Source organism: Papio anubis, chromosome X, assembly GCF_008728515.1.
Source record: "Papio anubis isolate 15944 chromosome X, Panubis1.0, whole genome shotgun sequence".
NCBI classification, from domain to species: Eukaryota; Metazoa; Chordata; class Mammalia; order Primates; family Cercopithecidae; genus Papio; species Papio anubis.
In genome coordinates, this window is record NC_044996.1 from 125,342,948 (window position 1) to 125,363,444 (window position 20,497).

General features: G+C 37.3%; 1 protein-coding gene across 11 annotated transcripts in view; it reads left to right on the plus strand.

Annotated features, from left to right (window-relative positions):
* Positions 1-20,497, plus strand: part of RPS6KA3 (ribosomal protein S6 kinase A3) — a 115,902-nt gene that overhangs the window by 61,286 nt on the left and 34,119 nt on the right. For all 11 annotated transcript variants that reach the window (XM_009197320.2, XM_003917483.4, XM_009197324.3 and 8 more), the window contains 7 exons: positions 1,390-1,471; positions 9,063-9,143; positions 9,946-10,025; positions 10,625-10,731; positions 15,662-15,699; positions 16,227-16,369; positions 17,977-18,047. In XM_009197320.2, coding sequence (XP_009195584.1) covers positions 1,390-1,471; positions 9,063-9,143; positions 9,946-10,025; positions 10,625-10,731; positions 15,662-15,699; positions 16,227-16,369; positions 17,977-18,047 — 602 coding nt within the window. The remainder of the gene's footprint in view (positions 1-1,389; positions 1,472-9,062; positions 9,144-9,945; positions 10,026-10,624; positions 10,732-15,661; positions 15,700-16,226; positions 16,370-17,976; positions 18,048-20,497) is intronic.

The following is a 20,497-nucleotide window of genomic DNA, read 5'->3' on the forward strand; positions in this document are numbered from 1 at the left end:
CATTGCCCATTGACTTGGCACAATTTCTCAAAGTGAGAAACTCTGCCTTGTCCTAGAATCAGTCGAATGAATCATTTTTTAATTTTGTGCTAATAGCCTGATGTGCTAATTCAGATGAATGAAAGCAGATCCTAAACTTAATTATTGATTGTGACTGCTTCTCTTCTTCCCACCTGTGGCAGCATAAGAACACTGCTACAAAAGAATGGATAGGGAAAAGGAGTTGAAATTCAAATCTATTTGGCATATCTATTTAAAGGTTCAATGGAAATAATCATGAACCTAATGGTCAAAATGAGTAGAAAGGATGTATTGGTAGTCTTGTATTAGCCATGATATAGAATGACCATGAATTATTTAGAACAGGCTTTATTAATTTTGCACAAATATTTGGAAAGTCAGGATGCCCAATAACATACCTGAGAATTGTGTTCTTCATGTTTAGGTGTATGCAATAATTTGACCATAAAAAGGTGGGGAGGTGGGTTCTGACTTACGTCACATTAAATATTTGTGCACAGGATTCTTCAATTTCTTTTTGTTTGTTTTTGTTTTTCGTTTTTGTTGTTGTTGTTTTGAGACTGAGTCTGGCTCTTGTTGCCCAGGCTGGAGTGCAATGGTGTGATCTCGGCTCACTGCAACCTCTGCCTCCTGGGTTCAAGTGATTCTCCTGCCTCAGCCTCCCAAGTAGCTGGGATTGCAGGTGCCAGCCACCATATCTGGCTAATTTTGTATTTTTAGTAGAGACGGGGTTTCACCGTGCTGGCCAGGCTGATCTCAAACTCCTGACCTCAGGTGATCAACCCTCCTGGGCCTCCCAAAGTGCTGGGATTACAGGCGTGAGCCGCCGCTCCTGGCCCAATGTAAGTGTTTTAAATTGTTGTGCTGAGCAGTGAGATTTATATACAACCTTTGTATACAGAAAAGACCCTTCATCAGTGAGTACTTGTATCAACAGGAAATTGTGGTCAAGAGGAACCCCTGTAAAACAATTTTGATGAGCTCAATAGAATTTCTGTTTTGTTAAAAGCAGAGCCATCATACCACCTGTTATACTTTAAACATTTTGGGATTTTTTCCATCTAATTCATACATATGTAGTTTAAGGTTTTTTGTTTTTTGTTTTTTGTTTTTTGTCTGTCTTAATGTGTTACATGCTCTTTGGGAACTGGCAAACAACAAAATGGAAAAAAATGTATTCACTTATATTGACACCCCAAGTTATAACTACTGTTTATAACTAGTATTTATAATTGATACATTTTAGGGGAAATAATCTACAGTATATCTGAATCTATATTATAATAAACTATTATAGCAGGGTCTTATTTTAACAAAGGTATAGTTTGTACCACTTTGTAATATTTATTTTCTCTTATTTAAATACAGGTTTTCTTAGTTAAAAAAATCTCAGGCTCTGATGCTAGGCAGCTTTATGCCATGAAGGTATTGAAGAAGGCCACACTGAAAGGTAAGTGTTACTGCTATTTGTAGTGTTCGTGTAGTCTAAACAAACTGAAAGGTCTCAATAGAGCTCATGGGACTCCTTGGCATGTTATTTACATTCTGAATAGGTTCCTGTTACCAGCTTTAAATTTAGATTGACTTTTAGTGAATTTTTCCTACTGGGCTAGGAATCATTTAACTAGTGAGAACCAGAGTTGCCATGTATAAAAGAAGTATTATAAATTTATATTGGGTTTTATACAAGTAGACATTTAGAAGATTAAAACTGGGTTTGATTCATCTTCAGATTTATGTAATTATTTTAATGTTTTTTAAAATGTACTGATTTACTGGGTGCCAAATGCTTTTATTCTAAAGGATTTTATGACTTCTGGTCTCCAAATAAGTTTTTATTCTGAGCCTGTGATTTTGAAAACCCTAATGCAGGATTTGGTTCTCATAGGTAAAAAGTAGTTAGGAAGAGGCCGGGCACGGTGGCTCACGCCTGTAATCCCAGCACTTTGGGAGGCCGAGGCAGGCGGATCACCTGAGGTCAGGAGTTTGAGACCAGCCTGCCCAACATGGCAAAACCCTGTCTCTAATAAAAATAAAAAAAAAAAGAAATTAGCCGGGCATGGTGGTGGGTGTCTGTAATCCCAGCTACTCGGGAGGCTGAGGCAGGAGAATCGCTTGAACCCAGGAGGCGGAGGTTGCAGTGAGCCGAGATCGCACCACTGCACTCCAGCCTACGCGACAAGAGCAAAACTCTGTCTCAAAAAAAAGAAAAAAAAAAAAAAAGAAATACCCCTGAGCAACCTGGAAAATAACACCGTAACAAACTCCACCCTAACTGAATTTTACAACTTAACACATCTAGGAAACTTGTGAGAAAATATTGAGCAAATTACAAACAAATTAGTAATTTAAAAATTGACATTTCATATAATGAAAAATAGTATAAATAGGAAGACAGGAAAATATATTAATATAAGGAGTTAGCTAAGGGGCTTCTACTGGCCAAATCTGGGGCAACTTAAACATTGCAATAATAAATGATAGTGATAGATTACGACCCAGTTGAATAAAATAAGAAGCCATAGGTTAATTCATAAATTAATTAATGGGGGAAAAGGGAAAACTCTTTCTGGCAATATAATTCCAACTAATAAATGTAAAAAGAATGAAGGAGTTAGGAATTGATAAGAAATACCATTATATCCTCCATCTGGAGGATTTTGAATAAAGTTTACACACGGAGATAAATAATCTTTGGGGAAATGTTCAGTTTTGGTGAAAGTCAAAGATGCATATTAAAATAATAAAGTTTGCTGGGCATAGTGGCTCACACTTGTAATCCTAGCACTTTGGGAGGCTGAGGCGGGAGGATGGCTTAAGGCCAGGAGGTCAAGACCAGCTAGGGCAATATAGCATGACCCTGTCTCTACAAAAAATGAAGATAAAATCAGATTGGTGTAGTGGTGCAAGCCTGTGATTCTAGCTACTCTGGAGGCTGAGGCAAGAGGATCTCTCGAGCCCAGGAGTTTGAGGTTGCAGTGAGCTGTGATCACACCACTGCGCTCCAGCCTGGGTGACAGAGTGAGATGAATGCATGTTATTTCATATGATGGCAGCATACATTGGAAAGCCATTATTGCTGCTACATTAACCTAAGGAAATAGCTTCAAAAAATGGATTCATAGGCTTGAAAATTCTTGTTGCAACATTATTTACAGTAGCAAGAAGTTAGAACTCACATACACACTGGAAAACTAGAGGAATTGTGACCAGTTATAGTGGCTCATTCCTATAATTCCAGCACTTTGGGAGGCTGAGGTGGGAGGATTGCCTGAACTCAGGAGTTCAAGACCAGCCTGGGCAGCATAGTGAGACCTCATCTCTACAAAAAATCGAATAATTAGCCAGGCATGGTGGTGTGTGCCTGTAGTCCCAGCTGACTGGGGGGGCTAAAGCAGGAGGATCACTTGAGCCCAGGTCTTCAAGGTTACAATGAGCTTTGATTGCACCACTGTATTCCACCCTGGGTAGAGGGAGATCCTGTCCCTAAAAAAAAATTTTTAATAAGGAAAAATAGAGGAATGTTATAAAATTATGGTTTACCACTTAGGATATTATTAAAATAAAGTATCTTAAATGTAATTACAAAAATGAATGTAGTGAAAATTAGAACAAATTGGGCTACTACAAGTATGTAAAATTTTATAGATATAAGCTATAAAAGAGATCATAGAAAAATGAAAATATTTGACTTACTGGAACTTTAAACTGCTGAATAATTCTGAATGTGTTCTTAAATTTTTATCAAAAGAATATCTGTAGAGTCTTATCATGTAACATAGCTATGCTTTGCCCACCCTCCTGCCTATCCTAATTCTTGAACCCCAGAGACAATGACTTTCATCTCTTTAGCTGCTGCCATTAACATTTATATTCAACACTTTTATATTGCAATTCTTTGTTTTCATTTGGAGACATAATCTATTGCCTTTCTAACATGGAAGACTAAGATTCAGTTCTCTCATGCTGCCACCCACTCACAGATTCCTTTTTCACATCTTCCCAATAATGTTTTCATTGTTATAGCTTTATAAAAATTGTTCCTAGCTAAACGAAATAGTATACTAGAGTCACATTTCCTTCACTTCTTTTCTGTATTCAGTCTCTTTTCCTAAATTCTGTACCTACTTTTTTCTCAGTTTACTTTTTAGTTTTGATGGAACACATCTTCTCATAGCTACCTCAGAATGAGTAAATGGATACTAAATTTTTTGTGACCCTCCATGTCTGGAAATGGCTTTATTCTACCCCCTCACTTAGTTTATAATTTGGCTGAGTATAAAATTCTAGGTCAGAAAGAATTTTCCACCAGATATTTGAAGGTGTTGCTTCCATTGTCTTCTAGTTTCCTGTGTTATAGTGATGAAGTTAATTGCTGGTCTCACTCCCAGTCCTTTGTGTGTAAGCTGCTTTTCCTCTTTGGAAGTCTTTAGAATCTACTCTTTATTCCTGGTGTTCTGAAATTTGTATAGTGGTATTCTTGAGTGTGGGTTTCTAAAACTATGTCATATCATATATGAGGTGGTCTCTTTCAACCTAAAAACTCATTTCTTCAGTCTTGGGAAAGTTTTTGTCATTTATTCTACATTTGTAAGTGCTACTCTTTGGAATATGTTGGTTAAACTTCCTGAATTGTTCCTTAATTTTCTTTATTTTTCCATCTTCTATTTTCCATTTTTTCTGTTTTCTGTGAAATTTCTTCAACCATCTTCCAACCCTTCTATTGACCTTTTTGTTTCTGCCATCGCTTTTCATTTCCTAGATTTTCTTGTTCTCTGATTATTTCATTAAAACATTTTTTAATTATGGAAAGTATCAAACATTTAAGAAAAAGACAGAAGAATATAGTGAGCCCCCATATACCCTTCTCACTGCTTCAACATTTATCAACTCATGGTCAGCCTTTTTTCATCAGTGTTCTCCTTCTCCTCTTGGTATTTTGAATGAAATCTCAGATACTATAGAATTTCTTCATAAATATTTTAGTATATATCTCTAAAAGATAGACTCCTGGCTGGGTACGGTGGCTCACGCCTGTAATCCCAGCACTTTGGGAGGCTGAGGCAGGTGGATCACGAGGTCAGGAGTTTGAGACCAGCCTGGCCAACCAATATGGTGAAATCCCCTCTCTACTAAAAATACAAAAATTAGCTGGGCATGGTGGCGGGCACCTGTAATCCCAGCTACTCGGGAGGCTGAGGCAGGAGAATTGTTTGTACCCGGGAGGCAGAGGTTGCAGTGAGTCGAGATCACGCCAATGCACTCCAGCCTGGGCAACAGGGCGAGACTCTCTCTCAAAAAAAAAGACTCCTAAAAGAAATAATTCAACTGTATTATCATACCTTAAAAATGAGCATAAAGATATCCAGTCTTTGTTCACATTGCTAGTTGTCCCTACTATTAAAATTTGTGTTTCTTTATGCAGTCTGTTTAAATTAGGATTCATACATATAAGGTCTCAACTTTGCAATTGGTTGATATCTTTTTAAGTCTTTTCATCTATGAGCTCTTTCTCTATTTCTTATCTTTTTCTTGTAGTTTATTTGTTGAGGATACTTGTTCCTTCCTCCACCCCACCACCCTTTTTAAACAAGAACAAGAAGCTTTAAAAAGGGTGAGGTGCCATATTATCTTTGCTCCCACAATGGACATAAATTACAAGAATGAGTTTTGTTTTGTGGTGTTGTGTTTAAGTTATCTTCTGTTCCTCATATTGTTTGTTTCCCTTTATTCCATTTTTTCTGTTTATTTTGATGTTTTTCATGTTTAGAGCCTTTATCCAAATGCTTGGGGATCTTTTGCTATCTTTTCTTTAAGAGTCAACTGCTAGAAAGCTGATTGGAAAGAGTTCAATGGCAAGAATTTGCTTATTTTTCATTGGCTTCCTTTCCTTAGGCTTAGATTTTTAGCTTTCTCTGGTCTGCTTTGTTAGTTTACCACTTACCCATCTTCTACTATTGCTTCCTGTCCTTGTGAGTTGATGCAGTTTTTCCATTATTGTCATTTCCATGGGGTTTTGGGAGAATGTAGAGAGTAGAATATCCATGTTTAACCAGAAGTCTCTTCCCATTTTAAAGTTCCTATTAATACGATAAATGGGGCCAAATAGAAGTCAATAACGTTAGATAAAGTTAGTGGGGACTTCTATCCTATTAAAGTGGTCTGTTTGTCTAAAAGCTTTTGTAAACTGCTTAAAAAGGTTTCTTAATACATAGTCCTAGAAACATAAACAACATTTCTTCTTCTTCATTCTCATGTTCAGTCAAGAAGGGCTTAAATCTAATAATTACTCTAGAAGAAAAAATATTTCAGAGGAATCTAGTTGCTTTGCCAGCATGAGTTAGTATTAACGAATTCTGTGTTGGGATTAGAAGCTGGCCAATATAAAACATGCCTTCTTCTGAATTAGTATATACTAATCAAAATTCCTCATGATAGGATGATTTAGAATTGTCACTAGGTCTTTACATAAACAAAAGAAACGAGATTAGAATTATGACACAGGCCTACCTTAGACAAAATGAAGGAATTCTTTAGTGAAGGACTCTCACTGCTCATTTTCAGTTAAACAAGGTCTCATCAATGTTACACATAAGGAAATGTTGAAGAGAAAACTATCTCACAAGAAAATCATGTTGGTTCCAATCCTTCATTTTATAGAGGAGGAAACAGGAAATCCAGAGAAATGAAATTATTTGACCAAGGTAGTTATGAGTTCATCTAGTTATTAGTATAGCCACTAAACTGTAGTTCTTGACTCCCAAATAATTGTTCTTTTCATTGTGGTAAAATAAGAGAAGAGGGATATACAGTGCATGTATCGATGGATATTTTTGCTGCTTACTGAGCAGAGGAGGTATTTTTAAGTGATAAGCCTTGTATACTTACTGAAAGATGTAGGACTTTGGAATCCACCTTTAAGGTGATAGGAACTAATCCAAAATTGTGTGATAATAATGAGAAAAGGATAGATTTAAGCTAGACTAGAACTAGAAATATCAGCAGGTATTGGTGATAAACTTCACTCACATACAAAGTACAAAGGGCATATCAGGCTGGGCATGGTGGCCCATGCCTATAATCCCAGCACTTTGGGAGGCCAAGGCAGGTGGATCACCTGAGGTCAGGAGTTTGAGACCAGCCTGGCCAACATGGTGAAACCCCGTCTCTATTACAAATACAAAAATTAGCCAGGTATGGTAGCGCAAGCCTGTAATCTCAGCTACTCGGGAGGCTGAGGCAGGAGAATCGCTTGAACCAGGAGGGGGAGGTTGCAGTAAGCCGAGGTCGCACCACTGCAGTCCAGCCTGGGCGACGGTGATACCCTATCTCAAAAAAAAGAGGGCATATCAGATATAACAAGGAAGACACCAGAGTTGTATCAATAGGGCAAGGTAGTGAAATCAGAGATTGCTATTGAATTTGATATACTAACTGGACAGGTCAGTTAAAAGAGCTGCATAGACATCAAGAGCAATTGATTCCTATTTCTGATTTGCCCATTTTCAGTCAGTGGCATGAAAATCTCCCAGTTGGGGATAGAAAACTGGTAGAATGGAAAAAATAGGGCATTTTTTAGCTGCTTTGTTTATTTTCCCCAGAGGTCTTATTTCTATATTTTAAATATCTGCATTCACCCTAAACTGAAAATAAAACCAACTCAACTTTCTCCCTCCACCAGAGAGTCTCCTATTTGTTCTATTTTAATGTTTCATATAACCATTCAGAGTACTTAGAATGTATTATAATCATTTATTTACTTGTCTGTCCTTCCCACTGGATCATGAGCTTCTTGAAGATTATCTTATTTGTATGTATATCCCTAGTGCATTGCACATACACTTTGCTCAGGAAATATTTGGTTGCTGAATAAAAACTTTGCTCACAGGGTCAAATGTAAATTCATCTTGGCATTCCAACTTGTCAATCTGGATCCTCCCCATTTCACCTTGGCACAGTAGTAAATCTCATTTGATTCCTTCTTGTTCATCATTCATGCCTTCATGTCTTTGCTTGCACTGGGTACTCCGTGCTTAGACTCTTGTTTTCTAGGGCCTATCCTTCCTACCCATCTAAATATCCCCTCCAAAAGTCTTAAAGCTTGCGCCCTGACCCTACATCTTTCTTCTAGCCTTCCTATGCAAGTAAGACGGATCTTGCCCTTCTCTGAATCCCGCAGTACTCATTGCTGGTAGTAAATTATTTTATCCCTTAATCATATTCATGGTGCTACTTTGGATATAATAACAATAGCTACCATTTAATTGAATATCTCATACATACCAGGCTCTAGGTACATACCTTATCTCAAATGGTCACATGCTCCTCAAAGCTACAGTAGTGTTATCCCCATTGTATAGCCGAAAGCTAACTGAGTCTCAAATAATTTAAATAAGTATCTTGCTTGTGATTGTACAGATCTTGTGATGCTTAAGTTTTTGTCAAAAAAAAGATTGCACAGATCTGAATTCATATCTTTCTGTCTAAACTCCAAAAAACGTTTGTTCTTTCAGCTGTACCACAGTATGTTCTCTCTCTCTCCCTCTTGCTTCCTTTCTTCTTCCCTCAAAATAGATCTCTTTGGATATAACTGTCCTTTACCCCATGTCTGCCCCATTTTAGGTATGCTTAATGAATGTTTGTTGAGTTTGATTGGTAGGACTGATGGAATGTTGAAACCTATTTGTTTTTTATGTTTTACTATTAGGATGCCTTGTTTTTTAAAAGTCGCATGCTTTTTTGTCATTTGTCACAGCTGTGATTAAAATACTTGTGCATTTGATGTTAAAGCCAATACCTAATATTTTCTCTGTATTTTTTCCAACTTAAAAGCATGGATTTTATAAATATACACTACTTCCTTTGGTTATGTAATGTAGTAAAAGATACCATTATTTATTTTGTAAATTCAAGAATGACAAAACATTCACGTTTTAGTACACATAAGCAAAATTTTATTTAACATGGGCACCAAAAAGAATTTGTTTTGAAGATTATCTTTGAAAGATATTACAATGTAGCATACATACAATCTTTTATAGTTCGAGACCGAGTTCGGACAAAAATGGAACGTGATATCTTGGTAGAGGTTAATCATCCTTTTATTGTCAAGTTGCATTATGGTAAGTATGAACCATCTCCTACATCATCCCTTCACCTCATCCCTCAGAATCCCTGAGGACATTCAGATAAACTAATATAAATATATATATATATTTGTATGTGGTTAGCAGATCTTTTATAGTAAAAAGTCATGAAAATTAAACCATTATTTCTTAGACAAATTTTAGAAGCTTTTATTGTGTTTAGCTTATGTTTTAAAAAAATATTATAAAGTTAGTTTCTGAGTGGTAGCCATAGGAACAGGTAATGATAATTATTGCTTTTTTATTGTAATAATAATGAATAATAATATACTAGCCTTTTATAGCCTATATGTGTTAGCCAACCCCAAAGGCCAAAGAGATCCCTAATGTGAACATCCTAAAACCATTGTCACTGCTGTTCTTTTCCCCAAAGCCATATGCTTTTTCTCAGTGGGTAAAGGTGTGATGATTCTTACTATGTGTGATTAAATCTAACCAACCCACATTTTTTTCTGTAGCTAGTGGCATGGTTTTTGTATGTTATTTCGTAGTTAAGTAAGTCGTTTTTTGTTAGGAGTTTTTCTTATGTATCATGGGTTTAGAACTGGTGTATTCCTGAGTGACTTGCCTGTTGAAAATCTAGTGATTCTATAATAAGAAGCACTGTATTTAACATTTCCACATGGAAACTAAGATAAATCAGTGGTTTTCTTCTAAGTAAAAGTAAGTTTGGACATTTGATAGAATTAATTTGCTGAAATATTCATTTGTGAATGACCTAATGTAAGCCTAAAAACATTACGGTGAACTAAATGAAAATTTTCATTTCTTCATTCAGCTTTTCAAACTGAAGGGAAGTTGTATCTTATTTTGGATTTTCTCAGGGGAGGAGATTTGTTTACACGCTTATCCAAAGAGGTATATAATTAATCTCTATTTTTAATCTATTTATATGCATCCTGTTTGAACTAAAGCTTTGTTATATTTCAGTATTATGCTTACTGTATTTTCTCTAGTGGCACAAGATTCTTGAAGAATCAGACCCAAAAAGAGTTCTTTTCCTACCTTTTGAATTTATTCTGAAAGCAGGACTTTAAATTGACAAACAGTCTTTGTCTTAACTCTGCTTCTTTTATAGTTTTTTCCAGAAGCAATAATGTATCAACAAGTTATCCTTAAACAATTAGTGCTGGAAATGAAGTGTGCATTTTAAAGATCACTTTTCATTTCTAAAATGTTACTGTCATGGGACAACAGTGGCACAACCTGAATATACTTGTTACTTAACAACAAAATGTAAAATTATTTCTCCCATAGTGTATAGTTAGTATTTAGTAAGTGATTGGTTGACTGATTAGATAATTTTGCAAATTTCTTTCATGAGTAAATTGTAAACAAAGCTATGTATAATTATCATATTTATAAAATTTTTAGGATATTTAAACTCTAGAGTGGAACTTTTAAAATTACAGACACAAAAAGAAAATAAATTTAGAAAAATTATTGTTTTATTCTAGGTGATGTTCACAGAAGAAGATGTCAAATTCTACTTGGCTGAACTTGCACTTGCTTTAGACCATCTACATAGCCTGGGAATAATTTATAGAGACTTAAAACCAGAAAAGTAAGGAATCATGCTACTAAGTTGAATACAATGTAATATAATTGTTTAGGAGATTATAAAAAAATCAAGTGACTTCATGAAACTCCACAGTATTACCCTAGCATGCCTGTGCTTCACATCTCTGCTAACACTGTAGTTTCATACTTTAAAAATCTCATTTAATTAAAAAATACTGTTTTCGTGTGCATTCTTTGATTTTTTTTTTTTTTAAAGATGAAGTTTTGCTCTTGTTGCCCAGGCTGAAGTGCAGTGGTGCAATCTCAGTTCACTGCAATCTCCACCTCCCAGATTCAAGCAATTCTCCTGTGTTAACCTCCCGAGTAGCTGGGATTACAGGTGCCTGCCAACACACCCAGCTAATTTTTGTATTTTTAGTAGAAACAGGGTTTCACCATGTTGGCCAGGGTGGTCTCGAACTCCTGACCTCAGATGATCCACCTGCCTCAGCCTCCCAAAGTATTGGGATTACAGGCATGAGCCACCACAGCCGGCCCATTTTTTAATTTTTAATGAGGTTGAAATCTACATTCATTGGCAATTTGTATTTTTGTGTGAATTTTCTGCTCATGGCCTTTGTTCATTTTTCTTTTGGAATGTTATTTTTGGCCTGGCATGGTGGCTTACACCTGTAATCCAAGCACTTCTGGGAGGCTGAATTGCATAAGCCCAGGAGTTGGAGACCAGTGTGGGCAACATGGCAAAACCCCGTCTCTACAAACTACTAGCTGGGCATGGTGGCACACGCCTGTAGTCCCGACTACTCGGGAGGCTGAGGCAGGCGGATTGCTTGAGCCTGGCGCATTGAGGCTGCAGTGAGCCAAGATCGCTCCGTTGCACCTCCAGCCTGGGCAACAGAGTGAGACCCTGTCTCAAAAAAAAAAAAAATTACATTTTTTCTAGTCTTTCCATTTTAACTTTATGTTGTTTAATTTATGCATTTTTTTTCTTCAGGCAGATCTACCAGTCTTCTTTTGTGATTTAGTCTGACTTTCATTCTTAGGCTTTCCTGAGTTCTGTGATCAGATATTTTCCTTCTAATTTTATAGTTTCTTTTTTTTTTCTTTTAACTCCATTTTTTAGAAACTTTTTGGTAGGAGGGTTGGTATAGAGCTAACCCTTTCTTTCCCCCAAATACCATTTATCGAAAATTTTCTTCTCCATGTAATTTCAAATTTTAAGTGTGAGATTGAGCAAATTTCCCACAGGTTTGATAGTAACAGTCATCAAGAAGCGGATATTATTTAAATTGTACACACTTCTGTTTTAATTTGTTAATGTTTACCACTGAGTAAGAAAGGGTCCCCCCCACCTTTTATAAGCATATAAGCACAAGCCTTGCTCTACCAGGAATATTTTTAAACAGCTTTATTGAGTTGTAATTCATATGTTAAATCATTGCCTGGATGCAGTGGCTTATGCCTGTAATCCCAGCCCTTCGGGAGGCCGAGGTAGGTGGATCACTTGAGGTCAGGAGTTTGAGACCAGCCTGGCCAACACGGTGAAACCCCATCTCTATTAAAAATACAAAAATTAGCCGGGCATGGAGGCGCACACCTGTAATCTCAGCTACTCGAGAGACTGAGGCAGGAGAATCGCTTGAATCCAGGAGGTGGAGGTTACAGTGAGCTGAGATGGTGCCACTGCACTCCAACCTGGGTGACAAGAGTGAAACTCAGTCTCAAAAAATGAAAAGTGTATAATTCATTGATTTTTAGTATATTCACAGAGTTGTACAACCATCATATTTATCAAGAATTTTGAATATTACGGATATGAACAGACACTTCTCAAAAGAAGACATTTATGTGGCCAACAAGCATATGAAAAAAAAGCTCATCATCCCTGGTCATTAGAGAAATGCAAATCAAAACCACAATGAGATACCATCTCATACCACTTAGAATGGCAATCATTAAAAAGTCAGGAAACAACAGATGCTGGAGAGGATGTGGAGAAATAATAACGCTTTTACACTGTTAGTGGGAGTGTTAATTAGTTCAATCATTGTGGAAAACAGTGTGGCGATTCCTCAAGGATCTACAACCAGAAATACCATTTGACCCAGGAGTCCCATTACTGGGTATATACCCCAATGATTATAAATCATTCTACTATAAAGATGCATGCACATGCATGTTTATTGCAGCGCTATTCACAATAGCAAAGACTTGGAACCAACCCAAATGCCCATCAATGCTAGACTGGATAAAGAAAATGTGGCACATATACACCATGGAATACTATGCAGCCATAAAAAAGGCTGAATTCATGTCCTTTGCAGGGACATGGATGAAGCTGGAAACCATCATTCTCAGCAAACTAACATAGGAACAGAAAACCAAATACTGCATGTTCTCATAAGTGGGAGTTGAACAATGAGAACGCATGTACACAGGGAGGGGAACATCACACACTGGGGCCTGTCAGGAGCTGGGGTCTAGGAGAGGGATAGCATTAGGAGAAATACCTAATGTAAATTATGGGTTAATGGGTACAGCAAACCACCATGGCATGTGTATACCTATGTAACAAACCTGCACGTTCTGCACATGTATCCTAGAACCTAAAGCGTAATAAAAAAAAAAAATGTTAGTATGAAATGTAAATTCTATATTAACACCGGAAGAGGGGAAATGCTCATCTGGAACTCTTCTAAGTGATCATTTAGAAATTGTTATACTTTTATATTTTATGTTTGTTTTTTATTGTTTTTGGATAAGTTTCATATGGTTTTGTTTTTATTCCCCAAATAACTGCTGAGTTTTCCTGATTATTTTCCCAACTTATAACTATTGTGACACAAAATATAATTGTTGGTGAGAATGAATATTCAAGCATATAGTCCTTAGAAAAATTACTATAAACATAAGATTAAACATTCATAAAAATGTGTTTTATGCTATTTAATTGAATATATTTACCATAGACCATTGTATTGGCATTGGTCATAAAGTTATATTAAAGTATGAGCCTTGTCTCAAGGCTTTAATAAGATCAGATGTAGAGAAGATTGCTTATATTAAGATCTTAAACATACATGTCTAGATGATGCTATTAATTCGAAATAACACTTACTTGGTAAATCATACAAGTAAATACCATCATACAGAACTTGGGAGGAATTTAAATTTTTAGGCCAAATATTTTATGAACTGTTAAGGGTTTTTCAGATTCTTTTAAACTAGAACTCTGTTATAATAAATATGACTAAAAATAATTAGTAACCATTGAAAAGGAATGTTGTTTATTAAGAGTGATACAGTTGACTTTTTCTTTCAAAGATACACTATAAGCATGGTTATCTTAAAAGAATGCATTTGCTATAGAAGGCACAACTAATGCCCTTTCAGCCATATTATCCTTTTTTCTTTCAGAATTACCAAGAATGACTTGAAGTTTGTTTTGTTTTTAGAACTGTTTTTCGTGTATTCATTAGAAGGGAGGATGATTTCTATAGTACCTAATAATGCCCTTTATATTCTCTAAATGTGTTGATCTCTTCATAATTAAGCATAATCAATACTAATATTTTTCATAACAAGTGCTTGTGATGAAAGAAGCTTGAAAAATATGTCCCTACTGAATTACCTTCAGTGGTAAACTTTGTTGTAATTATGTTTGCATTTATGAAATAGAAAGGTTGGTAATATTTTTGTTATAGTAAAATTTTGTAACAAAATTTGACTTGCACATTTTTTAGTTAAAAGTAAGGAAATGTCTATATTGTGGGATAGCTTTAAATATAAGTGAAACAGTTTATTGCTTGACCCCATACCTATCCAGAAATATTAGGTTGGTGCAAAAGCAATTGCAGTTTTTGCCATTACTTTTAATTACTTCTGCACCAACTTAACACAATTATTGGCTTACAGCTTAGTACTCTCTCCTTTCTGTAGCTCCTTGATTAATAGCATTACTCTCCACTCAAGTATCTGCTCAAGCCAGAAATGTGAGTGTCATTCTCCAGTTGTTCTTTATTATGATCCAGTGAGTTCACTAAGTGCACTTTATTTTCTCTGTAAATTTCTCTACCCTCCATGAATGTACACCTTTTATGGTCTCCCTTGTCCTTGAGAAGAAGCCCAAACTATTTGGAATGCCCTGTAGGCCCTTTGCAAACAGGCCTTATTTATTCAGCATTTCTTATTTGTACTGTACACTGCCAGACACTGAGCTATAAAGATAAATAAGGTCAAACCTTCTAGGAGCTCACAGTTTTTGGGGAAGAGAGAAAACCTGGAGAATATGTATAGTGAAGGGAGGGATCAATGAAAAACAAGGAGTATGGAGAGGGAGAAGAAGATTGTGTAAAGGTCGTGTCAGGAAAAAAAATAATAATAAGGAAATAATGATTGAGTCAGATACCTTTAAAATGACCAAGACAGCTGGGCACGCAGTGGCTCACACCTTAGGGAATAATCCCAGGACTTAGGGAGGCAGAAGCAAGAGGATAGCTTGAGCCCAGCAGTTCAGGACCTGCCTGGGCAACGTAGTGAGACCCTATTCTCCACAAAAAGGAAAAAAAGGCAAAATAAAATAACCAAGAGAATGACATGTCTGATGCTTTTGAATTAAATGTGTGGACCCTCTGTCTATTAATGCAGGCACTAGGGGATTTAGTCAAACTACGTCTGTAGAAAGGCATTAGAAAGAGCAGCTGGGAAGAGTACAGGTGATTTGATTCTTTTCCTAATAATTTTCAAGTACCCCTGGCATATTAATACAAGTTTATGGCATTGCCTTTGGGATTTGTTATAAATGTGTGTCCAAAAAATAATTTGTTCCTCCTTTGCCTTTGCCATCTTATTCACAGTCTAAAGCAATATTTTAGAATAAATATGGTGATCTGATGCTTAAGGATGTAATTTCAGTCTTAGCTTCTATAAATCTCTGTTTAGTGTTCTTAAAAGATTTTCTTTGTTTTTTTCAGCATACTTCTTGATGAAGAAGGTCACATCAAGTTAACAGGTAAAAAAAAAAAAAATCCTCATTTTATTAAAATATTTTCTCCTACAATATATACTTTCCTTTAAGGTTGATTGAGGTACAAATATTGAGTAATACACTGTATTAAAATTAAAAACTTGTATTAGAGCCAGGCGTGGTGGCTCACCCCTGTAATCTCAGCATTCTGGGAGGCTGAGGCAGGTGGATCACTTGAGGTCGGGAATTCAAGACTAGCCTGGCCAACATGGTGAAACCCCATTTCTATTAAAAACACAAAAAAATGAGTTGGGCGTGGTGGTGCACGCCTGTAATCCCAGTTACTTGGGAGGCTGAGGCAGGAGCATCACTTGAACCCGGGAGGCAGAGGTTGCAGTGAGCCAAGATGGCACCACTGTACTCCAGCCTGGGTGACAGAGTGAGACTCCGTCTCAAAAAAACAAAAACAGAAAAAAACTTGTATTAGAAAATTTAAATGATTAATGTCAGAACTCAAAGTTTAAAATTTACATGTGCAAATTTATGTAGGATATTTATATTTGTTTTGGCAGATTTTGGCCTAAGTAAAGAGTCTATTGACCATGAAAAGAAGGCATATTCTTTTTGTGGAACTGTGGAGTATATGGCTCCAGAAGTAGTTAATCGTCGAGGTCATACTCAGAGTGCTGACTGGTGGTCTTTTGGTGTGTTAATGGTAAGGTTTGAATTGGGGGTTTTTTTGGGGGGAAGGAGGTTGTTAAGTGAGGATTAGCAGTGAATATTAAAGAAACTGGTGTTTTTATTTTCTTTATTTTATACCATATGTAATAAGTAACTAAGAAAAATTATTATATGCAGTATAGAAGGACTGTGAAATCTATTAGCTGCTTCTATCTCGTCCTAATTTGAAAAGGCAAAAAAATATATATATATATATATTACCATAGATTTCCTGCTAATAGTAACAATCTAAAGCATTAATGGTATTTACTCTTTTGGAGAAACTGGTCCAGAAATCTATTAGTAAGTGACCCTTAAAATAAGTTCGTTTGGTCGGGTGCAGTGGCTCACACCTGTAATCCTAGCACTTTGGGAGGCTGAGGCGGGTGGATCACCTGATGTCAGTTCAAGACCAGCTTGGCCAACATGGCAAAACCCCATCTCCACTAAAAATACAAAAATTAGCCAAGCAGGATGGCATACGCCTGTAATCCCAGCCACACAGGAGACTGAGACTGGAGAATTGCTAGAACCTGGGAGGCAGAGGTTGCAGTGAGCCAAGATCATGCCACTGCACTCCAGCCTGGGCAACAGAGCAAGACACCGTCTCAAAAAAAATAAAATAAGTTCTGCCAGGCGCGGTGGCTCACGCCTATAATCCCAGCACTTTGGGAGGCCAAAGCAGACAGATCACTTAAACTCTGGAGTTCGAAACCACCCTGGCCAACATGGTAAAACCCCGTTTCTACTAAAAATACAAAAATTAGGCTGGGCGTGGTGACTCATGCCTGTAAAACCAGCCTGGACAACATGGTGAAACCCCATCTCTACTACAACTACAAAAAATTAGCCAGGCATGATGGCACACACCTGTAATCCCAGCTACTTGTAATCCCAGACAGGAGAATCACTTGAACCCAGGAGACGGAGATTGCAGTGAGCCGAGATCGTGCCACTGCACTCCAACCTGGGTGACAGAGTGAGACTGTGTCTCAAAAAAAATAAAATGTAAGTTCATATGAAATTGGCATATTTATCAAATTGTTCACATATCTACACTTTAAAATTGCCATTTGAAATGTGATTGTTGAAGCTGAGCATGGTGGCCCATGCCTGTAATCCCAGCACTTTGAGAGGCTGGAGGGGGAGGATCCCTTGAGTCCAAGAGTTCAAGACCAACCTGGGCAACATACTGAGACCTCGTTTCTACAAAAAAATATGTACAAAATTAGCCAGTCATGGTGGCACAGGCTTGTAGTCCCAGCTATTCGGGAAGCTGAGGTGGGAGAATTGCTTGAGCCCAGGAGATAGAAACTGCAGTGAGCTGAGATTGCACCACTGCACTCCAGCCTGGGCTACAGAGCCAGGCCCTGTCTCAAAAATAAAAATGTGATTGATTTCCATAAAAAAAAAAAAAACTGTATAGCTCAGTTGTTTTAGGAATTATCAAGAACTTCAGTAACGAATATGGTAGAAATAGAAAACACTTATTACATAGCAATTTTAAAATATTTGAATATAATTAAGATGCTTTTTTTGCCTTCTGACCTTGAGATTTTATATTTATTGACTAATACTTCTGATTGTTTTGCCTTTCTGTAGTTTGAAATGCTTACTGGTACACTACCTTTCCAAGGAAAAGATCGAAAAGAAACAATGACTATGATTCTTAAGTAAGTACTCCCTTAATATAGATATTTTGATGAGATTTTAAAATAAATGCTTCAGGCTGGGCGCCGTGGCTCATGCGTGCAATCCCGGCACTTTGGGAGGGCGAGGCAGATGGATCACTTGAGATCAGGAGTTCGAGACCAGCCTGGCCAACATGGTGAAATCCCATCTCTACTAAAAATACAAACCTTAGCCGGGCGTGATAGTGCACACCTGTAGTCTCAGCTACTCGGGAGACTGAGGCGGGAGAATCCCTTGAACCCGGGAGGTGGAGGTTGCAGTGAGCTGATATCACACCACTGTACTCCATCCTGGGCAACAGAGCGAGACTCTATCTCAAAAAAAGTAAAATAAAATAAATGTTTCACACTAAAAAAATGAGATTTTAGAGTGTTGGCTGTAGTATAAGAAATAACTAAGAAATTCATCAATATTACATGGTTTGAATATGAACAGACTGCATAGATTTAGAGTACTCATATTATCTTCATGTTTATAGTGAAATACTGAAAGCTTTACTTTTGAGATTTGTAATATGACAAGGATGCCCATTATTTCACTTCTGTCCACATTGTCCTGGAAGTCCTAGCCAATATGGTAAGTCAAGCAAAAAAGTAAAGTATAAAGTTTAAAAGAAGAAATAAAATTATCATTATTTAGATAACATGACTGTATCCATAGAAGATCCAGTCATCAACCTGCACAACATAGCAAAACCCTGTCTCTACAAAAAAATGCAAAAATTAGCCAGGCATGGTGGTAAGCACCTGTATTCCCAGCTACTTTGGGGGGTGGGGGATGGGGACTAAGACAGGAGGATCATTTGAGCCCAGGAGGTTGAGGCTGCAGTGGACTGAGATGGTTCCACTGCACCCCAGCCTGGGTGACAGAGCAAAACCCTGTCTCAAAAAAGAAAGGAAAATCCAGTGATCATATAAATTCTTGGAATTAATAAGAGTTTAGCTAAGTTACTGGATACAAGGTAAATAAACAAAAATCTATTCTGTGTCTCTATACTAGCAAAAGAAAATGGAATTTTTATCCGGGCAAAGTGGCTCACGCCTGTAATCCCAGCACTTTGGCAGGCCGAGGCGGGCAGATCACCTGAGGTCCGGAGTTCGAGACCAGCGTGGCCAACATGGCGAAACCCTGTCTCTACTAAAAATACAAAAAATTAGCCGGGCATGGTGGCAGGCGCCTGTAATCCCAACTAGTCGGGAGGCTGCAGCAGGAGAATCACTTGAACCCGGGAGGCGGAGGTTGCAGTGAGCCAAGATCGTGCCACTACACTCCAGCCTGGGCAACAAGAGTGAAATTCCATCTCAAAAAAAAAAAAAAAAATGGAATTTTCAAAGAGGTTACTGTTTACAACAATGTAAAAATTCTCAGATACCTAATGATAAATCTAGCAGAAGTTATGTAAGACCTCTGTTGAAAAAACCAGAAAATTTTATTTAAAGAAATTTTAAAAGACCAAAATAACTTGAAAGGATATACTGTGTTTATGTTATGACAGACCCAGTGTTGTAAAGATAACAGTTCTATAGATCAATGTTATCCACTAGAAATATAATGTGAACCAGCCAGGCATGGTGGCTCATGCCTGTAATCCCAGAACTTTGGGGTGCCAAGGTGGGCAGATTGCTTGAGCCCAGGAGTTTGACACCAGCTTGGACAACATGGCAAAACCCTATCTCTACAAAAATAAAAATTAAAAAATTAGCCAGATGTGGTGGCACGTGCCAGTAGTCCCAGCCACTTGGGAGACTGAGGTGAGAGGATCACTTGAGCCTGGGAGGTCAAGGCTGCAGTGAGCCCTGATCACACCACTACACTCTAACCTGAGCAACAGAGTGAAGAGCGAGACCCTGTCTCAAAAAAAAAAGAAAAGAAAAGAAAAGAAATATAATGCGAACCACATACATAATTTTAAGTTTTCTAGTAGCTACATTTAAAAAAGTAAAAAGAGACAGGTTGTGGTGGCTCACGCCTGTAATCCCAGCACTTTGGGAGGCCGAGGCGGGTGGATCACCTAAGGTCAGGAGTTCAAGACCAGCCTGGCCAACATGGCAAAACCCTGTCTCTACTAGAAAAAAAATTAGCTGGGCATGGTGGCACACACCTGTAATCCCAGCTACTTGGGAGGCTGAGGCAGAAGAATCACTTGAACCCGGGAGACGGAGGTTGCAGTGAGCCAAGATCACACCACTGCACTCCAGCCTGGGTGATGAGTGAAACTCTGTCTCAAAAAATAAAAAAGTAAAAAGAAAGTTAATTGTAATATTTTATTTAACCCAGTGTACCCAAGATGTTATTTCAGCATGTAACCAATGTTAAAATATGATTGAGGTATTTGTTTACAACCAGTTTTTTTCATACTCATTTGAAATTCAGTGTATTTTACACTTGCAAAATGTGGATTGGCACATTTCAGGTTCTCAGTAGCCGTATG